At 39.1% G+C, this 22,189-nt stretch overlaps 1 protein-coding gene across 1 annotated transcript in view; it reads left to right on the forward strand.

The window, feature by feature from the left end:
• Positions 1-17,079, forward strand: part of LOC308424364 (uncharacterized protein) — a gene marked incomplete at its 3' end in the record, with an annotated part of 55,977 nt that extends 38,898 nt beyond the window's left edge. Inside the window, exons 5-7 of the mRNA XM_080921278.1 lie at positions 2,894-3,002; positions 3,693-4,415; positions 16,943-17,079. Of these exons, the coding sequence (XP_080777404.1) occupies positions 2,894-3,002; positions 3,693-4,415; positions 16,943-17,079 (969 nt within the window). The remainder of the gene's footprint in view (positions 1-2,893; positions 3,003-3,692; positions 4,416-16,942) is intronic.
• Between the last annotated feature and the right edge of the window lie 5,110 nt (positions 17,080-22,189).

Genomic DNA, 22,189 nt, shown 5'->3' on the forward strand with positions numbered 1-22,189 from the left:
TGTTGATCTTTCCAATCCATGAGCATGGGAGATCTTTCCATCTTCTGAGATTTGAAGTTCTTGTCATACAGATCTTTCTTTTGTTTAGTTAGGGTCACATCAAGGTATTTCATATTGTTTGTGACTAATGTCAATGTTATCTTTTCCCTAATTTCATTCTCAGCATGTTGATCGTTTTAATAGAGGAAGCCTACTCATTTGTTTTAATCAATTTTATATCCAGCCCATTTGCTGAAGTTGTGTATCACGTGTAAAAGTTGTCTGGTTGACTTTTTGGGGTCACATAATATTCTTATGTCATCGGCAAAGAAATGATATCTTGTCTTCTTTCTTTTGGATTTATATTTTTTGAGTTCCTTTTGTTGTTTAATTGCTCTGCATACAACTTCCAGTACTATATTGATTAGGTGTGGTCAGAGTGGGTAGCCTTGTCAAGTTTCTGATTTTACTGGAATTGCTTCAAGCTTCACATTGCTTAGTTTGATGTTGGCTAATGGCACTTTTTTGTTTGTTTGTTTGAGAGATTTTGATGACTGTTTCTATTTCTTTAGGTATTGTGGGACTGTTCAGATTGTTTATCCTGTCCTGATTCATCTTTGGTATCTGTCTAGAAATTTTTTTTATTTCTTCCAGATGTTCCAATTTTGTTGAGTATAGGCTCTTGTAGTAGCATCTGATGATTTCTTTGAGTTTCCTCAGTTTCTGTTGTTATGTCTTCCCTTTCATTTCTGATTTTGTTATTTTGGATACTCTCTCTGTGCCTTCTAGTTAGTCTGGCTAGTAATTTATTGATCTTGTTGATTTTCTCACAGAATCAGCTCCTATTTCCTTTGATTCTTTTTATGGTTCTTTTTGATTCTACTTTGTTGTTTCTTTTTGTTTGATTATTTTATGTAGTCTACTCCTCTTAGGTTTGTCTGCTTCTTTTTGTTCTAGAGCTTTCAGCTCTGCTGTCAAGCTGCTAGTATATACTCTCTTCATTTTCGTTTTGCAGGCACTCAGAGCTATGAGTATTCTCAGTACTGCTTTCATTGCATCCCATCGTTTTGGGTATGCTGTTCTTTCATTTTCATTACATTCTAAACAGTCTATCATTTATTTCTGAACTTCTTCCTTGACAAAGATATCTTTGATTAGAACATTGTTCAGCTGTTATGTGCATGTAGGCTTTTTTCCGTTGTTGTTGAAGATCAGCCTTAATTCATGGTGATGTGACAGGAGGGAATAGGATTATTTCAATTTTCTTGTATCTGTTGAGGTCTGTTTTGTGACCTACTATATGGTCAGTTTTGGAGAAGGTGCCAAGATGTGCTTAGGAGAAGGTATATTCTTTTGTTTCAGGATGAAATATATTGTAGATGCCTGTTAATCCCATTTGGATATTTTGGGTTAGCAGATTTTTGGGTTTTGAATCTTCTTAGACTGTTTTGTCTGTTTTCTATGTTGTCATTTTTTTCCTGACCAATATATCATTGAGTAAGTAGAGTGTTGTTCAGTTTTCATGTGTATGTGACCTTTCTCTTAATTTTCTTGAAGAAGATACTTAATCAATGGTGATATGATAGGATATATGGGATGATATCAATCTTTTTGAATGAAACAAGGTTTGTTTTGTGTTGGATTATATGATCAGTATTGGAGAAGGTACCATGAGGTGCTGAGAAGAAGGTATATTCTTTCGTTTTAGGATAATATATTCTATAGATATCTTGTAAGTCTACTTGGTTCATAACTTCTGTTAGTTTCACTGTGTCTCTGTTTAGTTTCTATTTCCATAACCTGTCCATTATTGAGAGGAGAGTGCTTAAGTCTTCTACTATTATTTTGTAATGCTCAGAATGAAAGTTCATGCTGATACACACACACACACACACACACACACATGTATGTATGTATGTGTATGTATATATATATATCGCTCTTCCTTTTGTTTTTAAAAAGTTTTGGGTGAAAATCAACTTTCTATGATAATAGAATGGGTAAACCAGTTTGTTTTGTGGGACTGTTTGCTTGGAAACTTTTCATTTTCATTTTGTTTTCCTTCTGTCGTTAGAAGAGAGAATGATTCATCTGTTCTTTTTCCTATTCCCTAAAATGTTGTACATGGAAGAAAAACCTGAAAGATTGGGACCATGTTTTTGTCATTGTTGGTGTTGTTATTCTTTATAATATTTTTTATAATTTAGTATTTAAGTGTTCCTCTGCATATTTTTTATGTACTTTGAGTGATACACTATGTTCCTAGCTTCCTGAGTTCAGCAACAAACCTTTGAGATTGAAGTCATATCAAGTGTCTTTACCTCTTACTCAATTTTTTCCTGCCTTGGTTTATATATCTGATTCAGTTTCTAAAAAAATAATATATAACTTAGGAGGGAGACATTTAAATTGATAGCATAAGTTTTCTGATCATTACTTGAGCATCTTTGATATGACTATAGGAGTCTGATATCAAACCATATAACTACATCACTGTATTGAGAAATCACATGTGCTTGTTACATTTTATAAAGGATTGCAGTTTTTGAGATGATTAAAGATATTATACAATCCAAAGTATGCAAAAAGAAAAAAAAATATAGTGATGGTGTCAAGTCTTTCCTTCACTGCTATGGTGTCAGAAAACCACAGAAAATTCATGATAGTGAGAGCCTTGATAAATGAAAGCATTATAGTAAATCATTCTATAGATTTTTTTACGTAAGAAAGACAATACATAACTTCAAACACATATTTGTGAAACTGTGAGGAATCGTTTGTCCTTCAATATTTTTCTTTCCTAATCTATATTACAAAGTACCTATTTTTTTGGCATATTTTCTTAATATAAAAAAGCAATTTTATATAGTAACTAATAGGTAGTTTTCCATCAAAGGGTCTGTTAACTTTCAAGGATGTGGTTGTGGACTTTACACCAGAGGAATGGGAATGTCTCACTTCTGCTCAGAGGACACTGTACATGGATGTGATGTTGGAGAATTACAACAATCTATTGTTTGTGGGTAAGAATGCACTTCTTGAGGGATTCTTGTATCTTTCTTTAAATTTTACTACATGTTTGTATAATCTTCTGGACACATAATAGTTGGGGCACAATAATTTTTCTATGACATTTAACTTTTTGGTTACTTATTATTTTTAATAATGAAAAAGTTTGAAGTGGTTATAGAGCTGTTAGTTTTGAAAATTTTCATTTTGCTTTTTTATTTACAAATTAATATGTGGTTACTGAGCTCAGTCCTGATACAGCATGTTCTTTATCCTTAGCTTTTGAATGCTGAAGCAAGCATATGCGTATGATTCATTTATGATCATGAATTTTTAGCTGACCAAAGCTATTCAGTGCCACTGTGTAACAAATCTAATTAAAAAGTAGAGGTACCTTATTCAGAGACAAACTTTGTGTATGTTCAGTCCTGATTGATCACTTATTTTTTGTAATTTATGCAAGGTACGGTTTTTAAGATATTATTATATAGTGTATTATCATTCCTTTCAGTTGATGAAAATCATAGTTCAGGTTCTTCTGAGGATTCATGTAATAAATGTGAAAAAAGAAAAACTACTTTTGTGAACAGAAATCTTTGAGAATGTCTACTTTACTCAAAACTTGGGCAAACATCCATATTGAATCCCTTACTCCTCAGTGCAATAATCTCTGTGATTGCTACTTGCATTTTTTTTTCTTGCAGAAAATCACTTCATTTATGGAAAACATGGGAAGATCTTAGATATATTCCATGAGCATTTGAATGTCCAAGAACAGATTTCTAAACGGGATGGAATTACCAAAATGACACTAGAATCCACCCAAGGAACACCTTATAAAACTAATCATCAAGATGCCTCTCTGCAATCTTCAAACCTGCAAGGGCATGAAACTGAGAAAATCAGAGAACACAATAGCATAGAATTTGCTAACATTTTTTTCTCTAATGATGAATTGATTCTGAAACAAAACAGCAATGGTAAGAACCCTAACAAATGTTATGAATGTGAGATATGTTTTACCAAAAGATTGAATCTTCGTTTGCATCAGAGATTTCATACGGGAGTGAAATCTTCCAAATGCATTGAATGTGCCAAATGCCTTTGCCAAGGATCCCATCTTAGTGTTCATCATAGAATTCATACAGGAGAGAAACCTTACAAATGCAGTGAATGTGGCAAATGCTTTAGGCGACAACACCATCTTAGAATTCATCAGAGAATTCATACAGGAGAGAAACCTTACAAATGCAGTGAATGTGGCAAATGCTTTAGGCGACAACACCATCTTAGAAATCATAAGAGAATTCATACAGGAGAGAAACCCTACAAATGTACTGAATGTGAAAAATGTTTTGGTGACAAAAGAGGTCTGATAGTTCATCAGAGAATCCATTCAGGAGACAAACCCTACAAATGCAGAGATTGTAACAAATCTTTTGCTGACAAACGCCATCTGAGAGTTCATCAGAAAATTCATACAGGAGAGAAACCTTACAAATGCAGTGAATGTGGGAAATGCTTTTGCCGACAATTTCATCTTAATACGCATCAGAAAATTCATACAGGAGAGAAACCTTACAAATGCAGTGAGTGTGGCAAATGCTTTAGGCGACAATACCATCTTAGAATTCATCAGAGAATTCATACAGGAGAGAAACCCTACAAATGCAGAGATTGTAACAAATCTTTTGCTGACAAATGCCAAGTGAGAGTTCATCAGAGAATTCATATAGGAGAGAAACCTTACAAATGTAGTGAATGTGAAAAATGTTTTGGTGACAAAAGGCATCTGAGAGTTCATCAGAGGATTCATACAGGAGAGAAACCTTACAAATGCACAGAATGTGGCAAATGCTTCAGACAAAAATCCAATCTTAATATTCATCAGAAAATTCATACAGGACAGAAACCTTACAAATGCAGTGATTGTAACAAATGTTTTGTTTGCAAAAGTCATCTGAGAGTTCATCAGAGAAGTCATACAGGAGAGAAACCTTACAAATACAGTGAATGTGACAAAGGGTTTGTTACACAGTCCTTTCTTAACTTTTTGTCAGAGAATTCATACAGGACAGAAACCTCAGAAATGCAGTGAATGTGACAAATGCTTTCGCATGCAATCCAAACTCAGTATTCATCAGATGATTCATACAGGAGAGAAACCCTACAAATGTACTGAATGTGAAAAATGTTTTCGTGACAAAAGTGGTCTGAGAGATCATCAGAGAATTCATACAGGAGAGAAACCCTACAAATGTACTGAATGTGAAAAATGTTTTGGTGACAAAAGAGGTCTGAGAGTTCATCAGAGAATCCATTCAGGAGAAAAACCTTACAAATGCAGTGAATGTGGCAAATGCTTTAGGCGACAATCCCATCTTAGCATGCATCAGAGAATTCATACAGGAGAGAAACCTTACAAATGCAGTGAATGCGGGAAATGCTTTAGCCGACAATCTAATCTTAATGTTCATCAGAGAATTCATAAAGGACTGAAACCTTACAAATGAAGTGAATGTGGCAAAAGCTTTTGCAAACAATCCCATCTTACTATTCATCAGAGAATCTGTACAGGAGAGAAACCTTACAAATGCAGTGAATGTAACAAGTGCTTTGTTAGACAATGTGATCTTACTATACATCAGAGAATTCATACAGGATAGAAAAGCTACACATACAGCAAATATGAAAATATGTTTTGGTGAGAAAAGGTGTCTTGAGAATTCATTTGAGAGTCGACACAGTAGAGAAACCTTACAAATGCAGTGAATGTGGCAAATGCTTTATCCAACAATCTGATCTTAGGATTCATCAGAGAATTCATTCAGGAGAAATTCTTAAATGTGCTGTGAATGTGATCAATGCTCTTCCTAAAGAGTTAATTCTGATAGGGCATCAAAAAATTTGTACAATAGAACCTTAGAAATATTATATATACATGATTCATCCATTTTCTACAATGTCTGTGATAGATTACATATAGTAAAGAAACAGAAATTGAGTGAGACAATGTTCACCAATAAATATCAGCTTAAAATTCAATAGAGAATATTTACAGGAGAGAACACTTTTAAATGTTTTGAAGGTATGAATTCCTTTCTTTTGGCCTATGTTTGAGAAAGTAACAGAATACATACACCCGATAATCTTAAGGGATGTAAAGTATGTAGAAATATCCCTGACTTCATTTCAGATTAGAGAAACTATGTAAAAACATTTTGTGGTAGCAATATTTCTGCTGAGAAAAATGTGGCATATATTTCAGTCAGAGTGTATATTTTGAAGACACTTAAGGCTCCAAATTTGAGAACTTGTATAATTATAAAACAAATTAGGAAAATCTTCGTTTATACTTCAAATCTTAGAAAACATCAATTACTAATTTAGGGAGAAATTCTGAAAACATTACAATATAGAAAAATTTTTATTAATTTTATTCTGATTCACCCTCAGATATTCAAAGATAAAAACAAGTGGGAAGTCAGAAGAATATATATTTTTTGTGTCCCGCTTTCCTGGCAACAGAAATTACCAATTTCATATGAAAAGAAAGCTCAACATACAAAATATAATTAACAGCATTATATAGAACTCTAATTATAAATTCAGACAAATTATACATTTAAAAGTGGGTTTGATTCACTGAGGGCCAGGGACCACATTTCTTTATAAATAGATTGCCAGATATAACCTTTCCTTGAATAATCTAGAATTCATAATTCTTTTCACAAGATGGACTGCTGTTTTAGGAAATAACTGTTTATGAGTCCCTTGTGCTGTGGTAAACACCTGCTTTATTGTCCTTTAAATAAAATTGCTGGCTCAACAAGATTGATTTAATTTTTTTCAATTTGCATTTAGGATACTATTAAGAATATATGTGCAACTTCCCTGGAAATGTGTTTCATAAAACATGTCATGAATATTTTTGCAAAGCTGTCGCATAAATGTTCAGTAATGATTTTGAATGGTTATGTAATAATCCCTTGTGAAAAATATCCTCCTCATAGGCCTGCTTAAGATTATAGGAAAACATGTAATTCCACTGATCTTAGAACTCAGAAAACATTCATTCATCTGCAGAGTTAGTCTGGCCACATTATAATAATTTGAATTGTATGTCAGTATTTAGCATCAGAAAAGTTAGACACAGTGTATTACAGATGTTGATTTATGTTATCTAAAACAGGGAAGATTTATTTATTTATTAAAATAGTTCAGTGTCCAGGCTTACTGAAACACCAACCTTTGAGCACACATTGAGAGACCTATTGATCCAGTTGCATATGTAGCTGAAGATACCAGTGTCTGGCATAAATATTAAAAGAGGCATTTGTTCCAGAGAGGGCATGTTTCTCCAATGTAGGAGAATGCCAAGGCAATGGGGTGGAGTTGGGGGATTAGAAGGGAGTGTACTTTTGTGAAGAAAAATGGAGAGGGGCCATGGGAGCAGAGGCGTGGAAGGTATAACATCTCAAATGTTAATACAGAGTATATCATGAAAAGAATGTGAAAAAAGGCTGTAAACAGAAAAGTTGTAGAAGCTTTCAGATCCTCAACAATTGGTCTGCTCTCCCTCCCTCCCTCCCTCCCTCCCTCCCTCCCTCCCTCTCTCTCTCTCTCTCTCTGTCTCTGTCTCTGTCTCTCTCTCTCTCTCTCTCTCTCTCTCTCTCTCTCTCTCTCTCTTTCTCTCGATTACAAAGGAGAATGAGAGAAAAGTCAACAATAAAATAAACGAAAACATGATATAATTCTTTCAGAGATATCCATTCAGACTGTTCCATTTTTTTCTGAATGGGTCTGAAGTCACTAATACCCTTGAATTGAACAAAACTGAAATAACACTCAGAACAAGCTATCCATTTGTACATATTATAGGTCATTATGATATCCTTCCTCTTGTGCCTTTATATTCTACTGTACCACAAGGAATAAATTATATTTCTATTCTTCATTCGTTAATAGAATGCTAAAATTTTACACACATCAGAATTTAGATTCTAAAGAAAAACTCATCAAGTCGTTCTTAAGATGTTATCTTCATCTTAATGTTTTGCTCCAGGAAATTGCAATGCTAGTCTGGATACATGTGTATCTAATACTTCACAATGGGAAGGCCCAGAAGATTGGGCCTTCACAAAATCACATCACAAATCCTATAAGATGGAAACTGGTGAGAGGGGCTCTAGCACATTTGAAAGTTTTGTTCTTGCCCTTTTTCTTGTGCAAGACCTTAGGGTTGGAGTTGTTGCTGCTCAATTGGATGAATTAAATACAATGGGTTTAGTTGGGCCCCGAAGTAACAAGGGTCAGGTGGCAGCATTGAATCGCCAGAGACATGGTGATGTTAATTATAATGAACAGTGTAGACAAAACAGTGTTTATAATGACATAGCCTGTAATGGCCAGCACAGGAGAGGTGAACTTTATAATGGCATGACTCACTCAGACCTTTGGTACTGGCTAATCCATCATGGTGTTCCCAGCATGAAATACATAGGAAGCCTACTGAATATCTGTTTACTCTGTATGAGCAGAAAAATTCTCAAACAAATTTTAAAAAAGGCTACATCAGATGGTGTCAAAAGGCAATCTCGGCCAGTGAATCAATTTCTTGACTTGAGCCAGTTTGCAGACCCAGAACCCATTGAATGAAGGAGTGTCCAGGTTCCCCTGAGGAAGGATCTTGATAAGATATCTAAAAGTTTTGCTGTTAACATTTCTCCAGTTTGTCCCAAGAAGTCCCTCTGGTTTTTGACAAGGGTAACTGTGCACTGGGGGAAAGGAAATAATCAGACTTTCCTGGTGTCAATTGGATACTGGTTCTGAATTGACACTGATACAAGGAGATCCCAAGAAGCATCATGGCCCTCCAGTCAAAGTAGGGGCTAATGGAAGACAGGTGATTAATGGAGTTTTGAATGATGTCGAAATCACAGTAGATCCAGTAGGCCGTCGAACACATCCTGTGGCCATTTTCCCAGTTCCAGAATGTATAATTGGGATAGATATATTTAGAAGTTGGCAGAATGTAACATTGTTCCGCTGACCTGTGGAGTTGTTGCAGTTAATATTAAAAAATATAAATTGGTTTATCTCTTTTACTTGAGGTCTGCTGGGCCGGAAACTGATATGGAGCCACACTGACTTCTAGCACCAGGTCTGAGCTACCATGGCCCATCTTGTGGTTTTCTACCGCCTGTTCTCACTATTTACTACCTCTTTTCTGGGTTATTTCTGTACCCCAAAATCTCACACAAACACAGCTCTACAGCCCTATAGCTTTTCATACAGGTTTATATGTTCACCTCTCCATCCACACAACAACATTACATCAAATAGACAAAGATACAAACAGGCCTTCATATAAAATGCTATACCTATAAAATCCTAAATGTTCATAGCCATTTAATATCAATTAATATGGCCTGGTTCTAGCTGGTCCTTGGGAAACTCCATTTTGCCACAATGACATTCACTCTCTGTCCTCTGACATCCTCAGAGCTCTCTGCTCTCTACTCCCTCACCCTGCCCAGTCACTGGCTTTTTTAAATTTTATTTATCAAAATGGAAAGGTTCAGATGGAGTCGTGTGACTAGGCAGCCCTTCTTGGGGAAGTGGAATTAATATTAAAATAAAACAGTTTCAGGACCATCTACATGGAGTTAGGGCTATTATGGTTGGAAAGGCTAAATGGAAGCCTTTAGAGTTGCCTTTGCCAAAGAAAATAGTGAATCAAAAACAGTATGGGATTCCTGAAGAAATTGCAGAAAATGTGGCCACTATCAAGGACTTGAAAGATGCTGGGTTGTTGTTTCCCACCACATCTCCCTTTAACTCTCCTATCTGGCCAATACAGAAGACAGATGAATGATGGAGAATGACAGGTGACTATTGAAAACTAAATCAGGTAGTATTGGCAATTGCAGCTCTTGTACCAGATGTAGTTTCCTTACATGAGCAAATTAACACATCTCCTGGTACCTAGTAGCCCGCTACTGATCTAGCAAATGCCTTCTTCTCAGTACCTGTCCATAAGGACCACCAGATGTGATTTGCTTTTAGTTGGCAAGGCCAACAGTATACTTTTGCTGTTTTGTCTCAAAGATGTATTAACTCTCCTTCCCTATGTCATACCTTAGTCAGAAGGGATCTTGATCGTTTTTCTCTCCCACAAAATAATACATTGGTGTACTATATTAATGACATTATGCTGATTGGACCAAGTGAGCAGGAAGTAGTAACCACTTAGGACTCAGTGGTAACACATATGTGCTTCAGAGGATGGGAAATATATCTAACCAAAACTCAAGGACCAAATCCTTGGTGAAATTCTTAGGAGTCCAGTCGTGTGGGGCATGCTGAGACATTCCTTCTAAGGTGAAATATAAGTTATTTGCACCTGACCATTCCAAAACCAAAAAAGAAGCACAAGGTTTAGTGGGCCTATATGGATTCTAAAGACAGCACATTTGTCACGTGGGTGTGTTACTAGGCCCCTTTACTAAGTAAATAAGAAAGCTGCTAGTTTTGTGATCAGGCCAAGGAAGTTACTGAAGTCTCTAGCAAATTACATAATGAAGTTGCTCAAATATCTGTGGGTTCTACACCTGTTACAATGCATGCACCTATATAGCCTCATGGGCTGTTCCCTATGATAGGCTGACTGAAGAAGATTAGGACTTGGTTTACTGATGGGTCTGCATATACCACCCTTTCTGAGACAAACTGGTCAGATACAGGTGAAGGAAAATCTTCACAATGGGCAGAACTTCAGGCAGTACATATAGTATTACAATTTGTTTGGAAGAAGAAATGGACAGATGTATGATTGTTCACTGACTCATGACCTGTAGCCAATGGATTGACTGGATGATTAGGGACTTGGAAAAATCACGATTAGAAAATTGGTAAGACATCTGGGGAAGAAGTATGTGGATTGATCTCTCCAAATGGGCAAAGATTGTGAAGATATTTGTGTCCCCTGTAAATGCTCACTAAAAGGTGACTTCAGCTGAGGAGGAGTTTAATTATCAAGTGGATAAGATGACCCATTCTGTGGAAAGCCAGCCTCTTTCCCCAGCAATCCCTGTCATTGCTCAATGGGCACATGAACCAAGTGGCCATGGCGGCTGAGATGGAGGTTATGCTTGGGCTCAACAATATGGATTTCCCCTCACCAAGGCTGACCTGTCTACAGCTGCTGCTGAATGTCAGATCTGCCAACAGCAGAGACCAACACTGAGCCTGAGATATGGCACCATTCCTCGAGATGCCCAGCCCAAACCCTGGTGGCAGGTTGACTACATTGAACCACTTCCTCCATGGAAGGGACAATGGTTTTTCCTTACTGGAGTAGATACTTATTCTGGTTATGGATTTGTCTTTCCTGCACATAATGCTTCTGCCGAAATCAGCATTTGTGGACTTATGGAATGCCTTATCCATCATCATGTTATACCAAACAGCATTCCTTCTAATCAAGGAACTCATTTCTCAGTCAGAGAAGTGTGAACATGGGCCAATAATCATGGAATCCACTAGTCTTAACATGTTCCTCATCATCCCGAAGCAGCTGGTCTGATACAAAGATGAAATGGCCCTTTGAAGATGCAGTTACTCAGCCAATTAGGTGGCAGCCCACATCCTGGGGCAGTGTTCTTTAGGATGCAGTATATGCTTTGAATCAGGGTCTGATATATGGTACATTTTGTCCCATAGCCAGGATCAATGGGTCCTTGAATCAATGGGCAGAAAGGGAATTGTTCCACTAACTGTAACTCCTGGTGACCCTCTAGGAATATTTCTCCTTCCTGTCATCTCAACGCTAGATTCTGCTGGCCTAGAAGTTTTGTTTCCAGAAGGGGAGATCACTGAACTCAAGGTCATCTGGGACAAGCAAGTCTCAGATCCAGGTCAGGTGATACACACCTTTAATGTTGGACCTACCTTTAGCTAAGACCTACATAAGGACATTGGAACAAGTAAGGCTTGCCCTCTCTGTCTTTCGTTCTTTTGTGTGTCTTTCTTCCTCCACCCCCATCTCCCTTCCTTTCCTGTTCTTTCTGCCTGCCTGCCTGCTTGTTTTGCATGACTGAGCATGTGTTAGATTCTTGAACTTCACCATTGCTGCCTGTCATTGTTAAGGAATTGGAATACAGACTGTAAGTCACCAACAAATACCTTGCTATACAGAGAGTACTTACAAATTCTGTGACTCTAGAGAACGCTGACTAATACACTTCCTCTCCATAGTTTTCTATGCTTGGCAACCCCAACTTAAATCTTAGCTGAACTCAGTTCACACAGAGGTTGTTCTTTCTTTATAATGCCCCCAACAGCAGGCCACAAACAAAGACAGGTTGTTTGGATACACACATTTATTGGTCTCTTTTCTGTCCCACTATTTATTCAGGGCTCATCCTGAAATGAATTGCAAGACTGTTTTCAGACCATTGCCAGCTGTGAAAAAAATAGGGGTTCATAGGAAGTCCTAACCACATAGCATGAAAAAAGCTGAGCTGAGCTATGAGGCATTGCCATTGACAATATGAAAGCACTTGAGAAAAAAGAATAAAATTCCTAATTACTAAGAAACATTCAAGATGAGAAACAAGGGAGTGTAGATCAGTGATGCATAAAGACAATGAAACATAAAAATTAATAACAATAAACTGTTCAATACATGCATACAGTTGAAAAATGCATACATATAGTGACTTTGTTAAAGAGCAGGTTCTTCCCTGGTAGAAGGAAGAGCATTAGTGAGATACTTTTGAACATGCCCCTATGTCAATGTCAGCTTCTGCTGTCTGCACCTGAAACACAGCAAGGGAAGGTTAATAGGATCAGAGTTTTCTCAGATGAAGTGAGGGATGTTGAACAAGATTTCTGGTGCTAGCAACCTAGTTCAAATAGGTTCGATATCCAGGACTAACACAGAGGAGAGAATTGACTCCTCAGCAATGTCATCTGACCTACAATTGTGCACTGTGGCATATGGACACACTTACAATAATAGAGAGACATGCAGATCCTTTAAAGGAGAGATTGTCTCTTCAGATTCTAAATAGTACATTTCCTGATGTGTCTAACTGGTCTTAAATAACCTGTCCATAAACATAAGTAACTAATTACTCATTGTGATACTCTCAATATTAATATTGAAAAGACAGATCACTTCATAGGGGACACACATTATTGTTCTCTTCCTCCTTTTGCTCCACCTCCTCCTCTTCATTCTTCTTCTGTTTTGAGAAAGTAAGTATGTAAATGAAATGGGTCTGTCTCCTGAATGCTGGGATTAAAGGCCCATGTCTCCTTGCTTAGTTCTGTTTCAGAGACAAGATCCCATTTAACCCATGCTAGCTTCATACTAAATAGTTTGACTCCAGTTCCGAGTGCAGAGTTAATATGCACGGACCTGTCTTACTTATTAGCTGGAGAAAGAGAGGGAGGCTAGTCAAGTTTCCCTCTCTGAGAAAGACACATTGTAAAGAGATGAAGGACCAGTTAATCGCCAAGGAATTATGTCATACAATACAGAATAGGGACACTTGCTGGGAAGCTAAAGGCCAGATCCAGGTGCTGGCATGACACAGGGTGGACACTCAGAGAAGTCCAAGATGGTAACCAGGGAAGGGTTATAGGAACAAACAGGGACAATTCAAAAGGTTACCCCAGGAGGTGACATTGTGAAAGCACTGAATAGTCAGGAGCTTGGTGTGTGAGGAACAGTCAGGATGAGTCCATGGCCAGAGCACAGTGCAGGGTGAGGTGGATCAGTGCAGCTCAGACTCTGAGTGTGTTCAGGGCACGGTTAGACATATTTTTCCAGTATTCCTCCTCGATGGTGAGAGGAGAGAAAAAGCATTGACAGCAAGAGAGAAGTTGTCAATTCTAGAATTGTATTGAGGAAATTCTAGAGAATCTAGTAGCTTTCAATACATGGAATATGTAAAGGGAGGCAAAGTCAAGGCTGAGCCCAAAGCATCGCTTGACTTATTAGGTTCAGGAGGCTGCCATTTACAGATATAGGAAGAGGGGCTTCACTGAGGATAGGGGTAGAAACCAGGACCTTGTTTATTGATGTGAGATTAAGTCACTTTAAATATTCCATTTTATTTGATATATTTTGGTGCCAATTTTTTTTTGCATGGGTTGAAACACTTTTAATCTTAGGAGTTGGAAGGTCTGATTCCAAGATTATATGTAAGTTGCCTGTAATGAATGTGAAGACTTATGTGAGAGGATAAAAAACAATAACTCTGTTGTGATTTTTACCTGACAAACATGTCCTTCTTTGGTTTCCTTGTTTTCTGTTTTATTGTCACTTTAGATAGGGCATCACTAAGAAGCAAGTCTAGTCTGTTACTTTCTACGTAGACCAGGCTGATCTTCACCTAAGAGAGATGGGCCTACATGCCCACCTTGTTGGATCCTTCAACTGGTGGTACCATTGTGGGACAATCCCAGCTGAAGCATATCCCCAGCTGGTGACTCACACCAAGAGACCCACATTGAAACTCCAGATTACTGAAGGACATGAGTAACCCCTGCCCTCGTTCAGAAGACCTAGGCTATCCTCTCATCTCCTCCCCATCCCTCCCTCCCTCCCTTCCTTCCCCAACATGTTTCTGGCCAGCTTCTCTCACCCCCTTTGACTGGTCAGTACATCTCCAAATCTCATTTTGAACTTAGATAAATGTTCTTAGGTGACAACTAGCCTCTACTCTGCCCCTCAACAGTACCACATCAAGGGATCCTATGTAGTGAATGGAGCTGCCTTTCAGAATACAGCACGTGCCCTGAGCTCTCCCTTCCTCTGGTCTGCCACCCAGGTCTAACCTGACATTCATGAGGTGCCCAGGAGGCCACAAATCTAGATCTACACTGGCCATCTTTTACTGGCCATCTAAACATTGTGTCTTAGTCAGGGTTTCTATTATTGCTCAAAACAACATGACTAAGAAAGAGTTTATCGAGCGTACACTTCCGCATTGCTGATTATCACCAAATAAAGTCAGGACTGGAGTTCAAGCAGGTCAGGAAGCAGGAGGTGATGCAGAGGCCATGGAGAGATGTTGCTGAACTGGCTTGCTTATCCAGCCATGCTCAGCTCACACTCCTATACAACCCAAGACTACAGGCCCAAGGATGGCACCACCCACAGTGGGCTTGGCCCTCCAACCTTATCACTAGTTGAGAAAATGCCTTACAGCTGTATCTCATGGAGGCATTTCCTCAACTGAGACTCCTTTCTGTGTGATAACTCCAGCTTGTGTCAAGTTGACACAAAACCAGCCAGTGCACAATGTTTGTGCTTTTCAACTCCAAATTTTCATGCTTCTTTATTTATATGTGTATTATCACCATAGCACCCATGGATTATATATATAAAAATATTTTTCAGTCTGTTTAAGGTTTCTTTTGAGGATCAAAATTCATCTAATCTACTGCCATAGGTCAAATAAATTATACTGATAAGCATTATTTAATCATTAATTCAAAATCAGTTTCGTTTTACAGACAAACTGTTACTGCCTATCCCAGATGTGTAATTAACATGACAATTTCATCCTCAGCCACCCACAAGTGACTTAAAGAATTCTTCCAGGACTAAAGTTCTCAAAAACCTTTTCTTTAACAGGATCATAATAACAGACAATGATGTGGTCCCAAGCAACCCACGACAGGATTAACACACACTACCCACCCTATGCAGACATTCATCCCCCTGCTGGGGTTCTGCTCCTCTGTTGTGATTATCCTACAGGTTTTTCTACAGGGATGCTGACAGAGATCTGGCCAAGATAATGGCATCTCCTGTGATCTTCTTGGGACAACAAAGCTGCCTTCCCCCAGACACTTCCTCTGACTGAAGGCTCCCAAAACATATGCTGACATCCACAAATGACCAGTGGAACCCACAGAGGACACACTTAAGACCTTCCAACTACAGAAAAACTATTGCCAAATTCTAATGGCAGCTGAATTTGGGGAAAGGTACATGATAGTAAGAAAAACATGATGTCTGTCTAGATCAATGAAATGTTTATAACTGATGTTAATACACTCACAAATTATACAATCCATGGAATAATTAATTGTTTTAATAATGCCTTGTCTTCCCAACCCCCACACTCAACCTTCTTTAACTCTCTGGCTTGGTTGTGCTACACCTCCTGCCTGAGTAGAGTTTTGTTTTGTTTTGATACTTTAACTGCACTGAAGAATTTCACTACAAATGACAGTCACTCCAGTGGTGCCTCTCCTTTAAGAAAGTAAAAGGAGCAGATATGGCACCATGAAATTCAGCTCTGTTTCTGGATGAGCTAAGGCTAAAACGTCCAGAAACCATGAAGGGATGATAGGCATTTCACTTGTTCCTGGGCTCAAGCTCCTTGTCACTAGCTGCAGCTCCCATAGGTTTGTGGCCATCTGTTGCATAAGGGCAGTGCCCCAAGCCTCTCCACAGGTACAGGACTTGGCCTGTGGTCACATAGTCTCAAGACAGATCTCCATTTTAATGAGGTACCTAAATGCCTTTAGGCTTAGCCAATAATTTATCCTTCCCTGATTCTTCTTCATGTAAAAATTATTTATCCTCCTTCCCACCCTGAGTGTGCTTAGGTTATATACATCCACTTTCTGTCATGGCAGTAAATACCTTGAAACCATGGACTGCCTTTTTTCATTGGGATCTGCTATAGGAAGGCAAACTGAAGGTCTTAACTTATAGACCAGTCATCTAATCTCCTGTAGAAGGGCTTTCTGTGCTCCCGGCCATGGCTGAAACCAAGCCAAGCTGAATCCAAGCCTGCCACCAGCTGACAAGCCAAGGATCCCTGCATGTCCAGCTGGAGCTCCCTCATTTCCTCCACTGGCTTTTGGCTAGATCTAGCCTGTTCTCCTCCCATTCCCCCACACTCCTTCTCAACTTTTTTTGCAGGTATTAGTAGTGCCTGGGTGTCAGACGGCCCCAGTCTCTTTCCAGGCCCTGGGACCACCCAAGTGAGCTCTGACTGCCCTGTGCCTCCGACTGTGCTTAGCCACACCCGGAGTGTTGTCCTACAGCTTAACACCTGATCAGCAACAGTCTGGGGTTAATGGGGTTGACCTCCAGCCTCTTGGAGCAGCCTAGTCCTGTGGCTGAGGACCCCAATAACATTCTACCTCTAGTATGGCTGAGGATAAACAGGACCCCAACAACATTTCCCCCCCACTAATACTGGGTTCCAAAGCAAGTGCACTCCCCCCAGGCTTCCATCTTATGTAGATACAGGTTTCCCTGTGTATTCCATGTTTGCCAAGAAATGAAGGTCCTCATGTCTCAGCTCAGCTATCACGTGTGAGCTGCCACCTACTCTGTGCCTTTAATTTTATTTTTACTGGGTCTTATCATGTTTGCTGTATCAAGGGTTGTAGCTGGTAAACCCTGCCACCAACCACTCTCAGTGGCCAGAGTAGGTGAGATGAGTAGCCTGTTTTCCCACTCTGTTCTCAGGGTCAATCCTGAGGCCCCGGTAAGAAGAAATGTTAGTTTATGCTAAGGGCTGAAGAGAGATGACTCAATCACTTAGAGCACTGCATGATCTCGTGGAGAACCTGGGTTTGCTTTCCAAGATGTATAAGGCTTCAAACACTGTGTTGTGACAGAGCAAGTCAGACAATGCCGCCACTCCTCCATCTTGTATTGTTGCTGAGGCCATTCTTGTTTAACTAGAATTTCATCTCCTTGAGGAAAGCTATGAAAATTACTCAATCCCATTTCTAGGAACCCAAGGTCAGGATATCCTGGATGACTTAGCCTGTTTGTGCTGGAATCCCCTCTGGTTATTTGCTTTTCTCAGATCTATTAGTGAGTGCTGGCTCCTGTGAGGATTCTGCTTCAGATGCCTGATGTGAAAATCTGACACTCAGGACACAGTGCACTTGGCAGCTCAGCTCCCTTTTCCAGGATCAGAAATGAAGAGCCATATTTGTGTACAGTTATCTCCCTATAGACGTCTGTGCATTAACCATGATTTTTGTGTAACAAACTAACTTAACCATTTTGAATCTAATTTAGGTTCATTTTTTAAAAAAATGATATTTATTTATTTAACACATATGAGTACTCTGTCTTCATGCACATGAGAAAATGACAACAGGGCTTATCATAGATGCTTGTAAGCCACCATGTGGTTCCTGGGAATTGAACATAGGACCTCTGAATGAGCAAGCTGTGCTTGTAACCACTAAGCCATCTCACCAGCCACTTGGACCTAATTTAAATCAAGCCTTTATTACATATTAAATACTGATGAAAGGTTGGACCTAGGGTAGAATCCCCTACTCTCAATTAGCAAGAATATCCTCAGTCACATGTTATAAACTTTAAGACCTTTTACTTCTTAGATCAATTAGGCCACAGAATGTTCCCATGAGCCGTTGTTTTCCAAAAGAACTACCACTCCCAGCATTCCAGAAAGTTATGTGGTTGCTAGGCTGAGTAGGCCTCCAGGTTTATTTTGTGAAGTACAGATGCAAGCTATCTATCTTGATTGCTGTAGGAAGAAGAGGAAGTGCGTACCTGGTGCTCTGAGACGCTTCAGGCTTCTTCACCAGGCTCAGGGAAGCTTCAACACTGCTACATGGTGAGCACAGGGTCATTGCCCATGTCTGGGTGAAGCTGTCTGCTGAGCCTCAGGAGCTAGTGTGGTGTGGGGCTGGGTGGTAAGCAGTAGACAGATACGGCTCCCTGTGCAGTCTCATTTATTTCTGGTTATTCCCTGGACCAAACAAACCTTATTTATAACCAGCCATTAGGCCCATCCCCATTGGTACCTTATGTGTTCTCTGCTGGTAAAATGAACAAATTAAAGAAAGATTAGGTTCTATTAAGTGTCAGTTTAGTGGAAAGCTGATTTTGTATGAGTTCACCCTCCCCAAAGACTGAGCTCTGTGAAGTAATTAGGGTGTGAGAGGTGGGCAGCAATGGAGAAAAGAGAAAAAACAGGCATAAACAGAGAGAAGAGAAGTTGATGGCATGAAAGAGAGACAGAAACAGGCAAAGACACCAACAGACACAGTGGGAGGGAGACAGCAGATAGGGAGGAAGGTAGAGGGAATGATACTGAGAGAGAGAGAAAGGGAGAGAGAGAGAGAGAGAGAGAGAGAGAGAGAGAGAGAGAGAGAGAGAGAGAGAGAGAGAATACTTATTCTGTATATTTGTAAAAGAATTTTGAGCCAGAAGAGCTGAGCTGAGCAGTCAGCAGGAGGCCAGGGAGAACAAGGAAAGGTGAGATTATTTAGCCTCAAATCTCTAGGTCCCAAAATATTCTAAGAGTAGATACGATTGTGTGAAGCCTAGAAATTTTCATGACTAGGCTAGGTAAGCACACTTAGGCTGTATGCCTCAGAGAAGACAATTATGTCAGGTGAATAAAATTACATTAACAGAGCTCCTTCTCTAAATCAAGGAATATGCGTGGGAAAGCTGGTAATGGTCTTAGGCAGGGCCTGTGGGGAGGGAATATGTCACATCCTGAGGACCCAACTCTTGCCACCACATGGGGCTGTGGTGATCAATCCCAGATCCTCTCTCTTTCAGTTGTCTATGTGTTGAGAGCTGCAGCTGTCTCGCCTACACTGCAGGTAGCAATAGGAAGTGCAGGGAAGAGAGCACAGAATCTCACTGAATCTATCACCTTGAAAGTGTTTTTCTAGTGTTCTTTAAGTCAGCATGTAGAGAAGAAACATTGATTGTCAAGGTTTTTGTAGCAAGAGTTATTAATGGAGACGAGAATCAAACATGCTATTATAGAAAACTGCAAAAATGCAGGAAGTTGATTTATTTGAATGATAGGAGAGCTTTGTGCTCAGGAGTCATAGTGAATGAAAAACTAAAAATGTGGCTCAGGAACAGACTGAATTGTTTTAATTTACATAATTACAATAAAATATATTTTAACCAAAATGTAATAGTGTTAGCCTAGCAGTACATCTTTTGCTTGTCTTCTGATCCAATAACCTGCCTTAGGTTTTGACACTTTCAAATTGGCTTGGAGAGTGTGCTAAAACATATAATATTTTTATATGTTTGTTTGTATGTATTGTATATTGTATGTTCCAATACAATCCAATAGCATTACATATGTATTTCCGTCACTTGAATAGCCATTTAAACATTAGTTTTTTATAAAGAGAAGCAAGAAGACTCTATTATAATTAAGTGACCTGGGACCTCTTTAAACCCACAATCTAAACTAGTGAAAACTACCATGAGGAAAATGACCTGGGTTTTCTTCCTTCATGAAGCTTATTTCATATTGCTGAGAGCAAGATTTCTGACTTCAGAGATGTAGACAGGACTCAAGAATGAGTGTGTTATAGACTCTGTGTGTTCTCCATCTGCACATATAGAAGAACTGTCCCTGTCAACATCATGTTTCCTGGCTTCAGTGTGCTGCTTCTCTCTGTGCAGTATTGCTTCCCTTTGTATTTTCTTTAGGACAAATTGGATTGATGCTTTTTAATTACAATAGATCCTTCTCTCATACAATATGTTCTGACAATTTTCTCCTCCCTCCTCTCTTCCCAGCTACCTACTATCTCCTCTATCCTACTATCTTACTCTTCCCAGATCTATTCCTGATCCTTTCCTTCCTCTTTAGAAATGAGCAGAGCCTCAAGAGAGGATAGACAATGAACATACAAAAAGCCAATGCAATGAGCCTCATATTGAGGCTGGCCAAGTGAACCCAATAGTAGGGAAGTTTCTCAAGAACAGGTGAGAGAGTCAGAGCTACACCTGCTCCCACTATTAGGAGATTCACAAAATCACCAACTAAAAGCCCTCACATGAGCAGAAGACCTCTGCATCCTGCGTGCCTGTCCTTTAAGTCTCTGTGAATTGTTACTGACAAGGGCTTATAAGGCATGAGTTACCTCTCATTGTTTGGGGCTCAAGATGAATGAAATATTGGTTGGTGATTCATACATTTTGGTGCCACCAGATCCCGGCACAACATGCACACACTTCAGAATATTGGTGGACGGTTACTGTTTTGTTTTTTTTTTTTTTTTTCCCATTTCCTGCAGTATTTAGAGTACTAACACTGGAGTACTGCAGTGTTTAGAGTACTAACACTGGCCTAAGTGACAGGAATTTCCACCATTACAGTGTTGTCTCTGCATCTGGGCAGTGTCATGATCAAGAAGTCATGGTGGGAGATTAGTCCTCAGTATCTGATGTACCTGAAATCTTCCTTAAGCTGCAGTTGCTGCGCTGGCCTCCTAGGACATTCAGCAGTTGGTCCTGTCTCCTGTCAGAGGAGCTGCTGGGCTGAGAAAGGGGCAGGAGCAGAGCAGGGGTTGGAGCAGGGGTGCATTTCCGGCTGCCACTCTCACAATTCTGTTGTGGATGTCATAGAATTGTTGGGATGTTTGTGGTGCTGTGATTTGTGTTCATGGTTATGTTTTAATTTTCTGGTTTTAGAATATTTTTCTAAAATAACCTCATAGATTCTTGGCCATATTTTTAGTTTGTGCAGCACGGTTCTCTTTCTAAAACTTTAACAAAGCTCCTGTCATCAATTAATTCATGCTTTCTTAAATCCTCTGTCCTCTGTATGCCATTTCATTTGCCTTTCTCTAGGGGACTGAATAGGCATCCCAAGAGAGCCTTGTAGATATGAGTTGTAAAAGGGACCACTGCAGATTTGATTGAAGTAGAAAATATTCGTTATAAAGAACCACCATATGGCTGTAAATATTAACATTAATTCTGTATAATTATAGTCTCCATTAATTTTACACCGAGGTATATGCAGCCTTTGTTGTAAATACAGCCTTTGGAAATGGTTAGATTCTGCAATAAGAACTTTTTTCAGAGACATGTTGTTGGAGAAGTTCGAAGTCTGGATTCTGTGGGTCTCATTATTTTTCTTGCAGTTTTTGCTCCTCCTCCTTGTTCCTTGGAAAAGGACTCTGTATGTGTTTACTGTGACTGACTCTCGTATCTCATAGTGTAAGCTGAAATCCTCAGAGAAAAGAGTCATTTTCATGACATCTTCTCTTTCCTTCATGTTTATCTTTTTGCAAGGTGTTGGCACCATTCATTTTTTCATTTTTAGATCTCTAAATGTTCAGTAGAATTGGCATAGCTGTAAATCAAATCCAAAGTCCTGGATGGTAAAGGCCAAGGAGACTTTAT

The sequence above is a fragment of the Micromys minutus genome (genome assembly GCF_963924665.1).
Source record: "Micromys minutus genome assembly, chromosome: 9".
Lineage (NCBI taxonomy): Eukaryota > Metazoa > Chordata > Mammalia > Rodentia > Muridae > Micromys > Micromys minutus.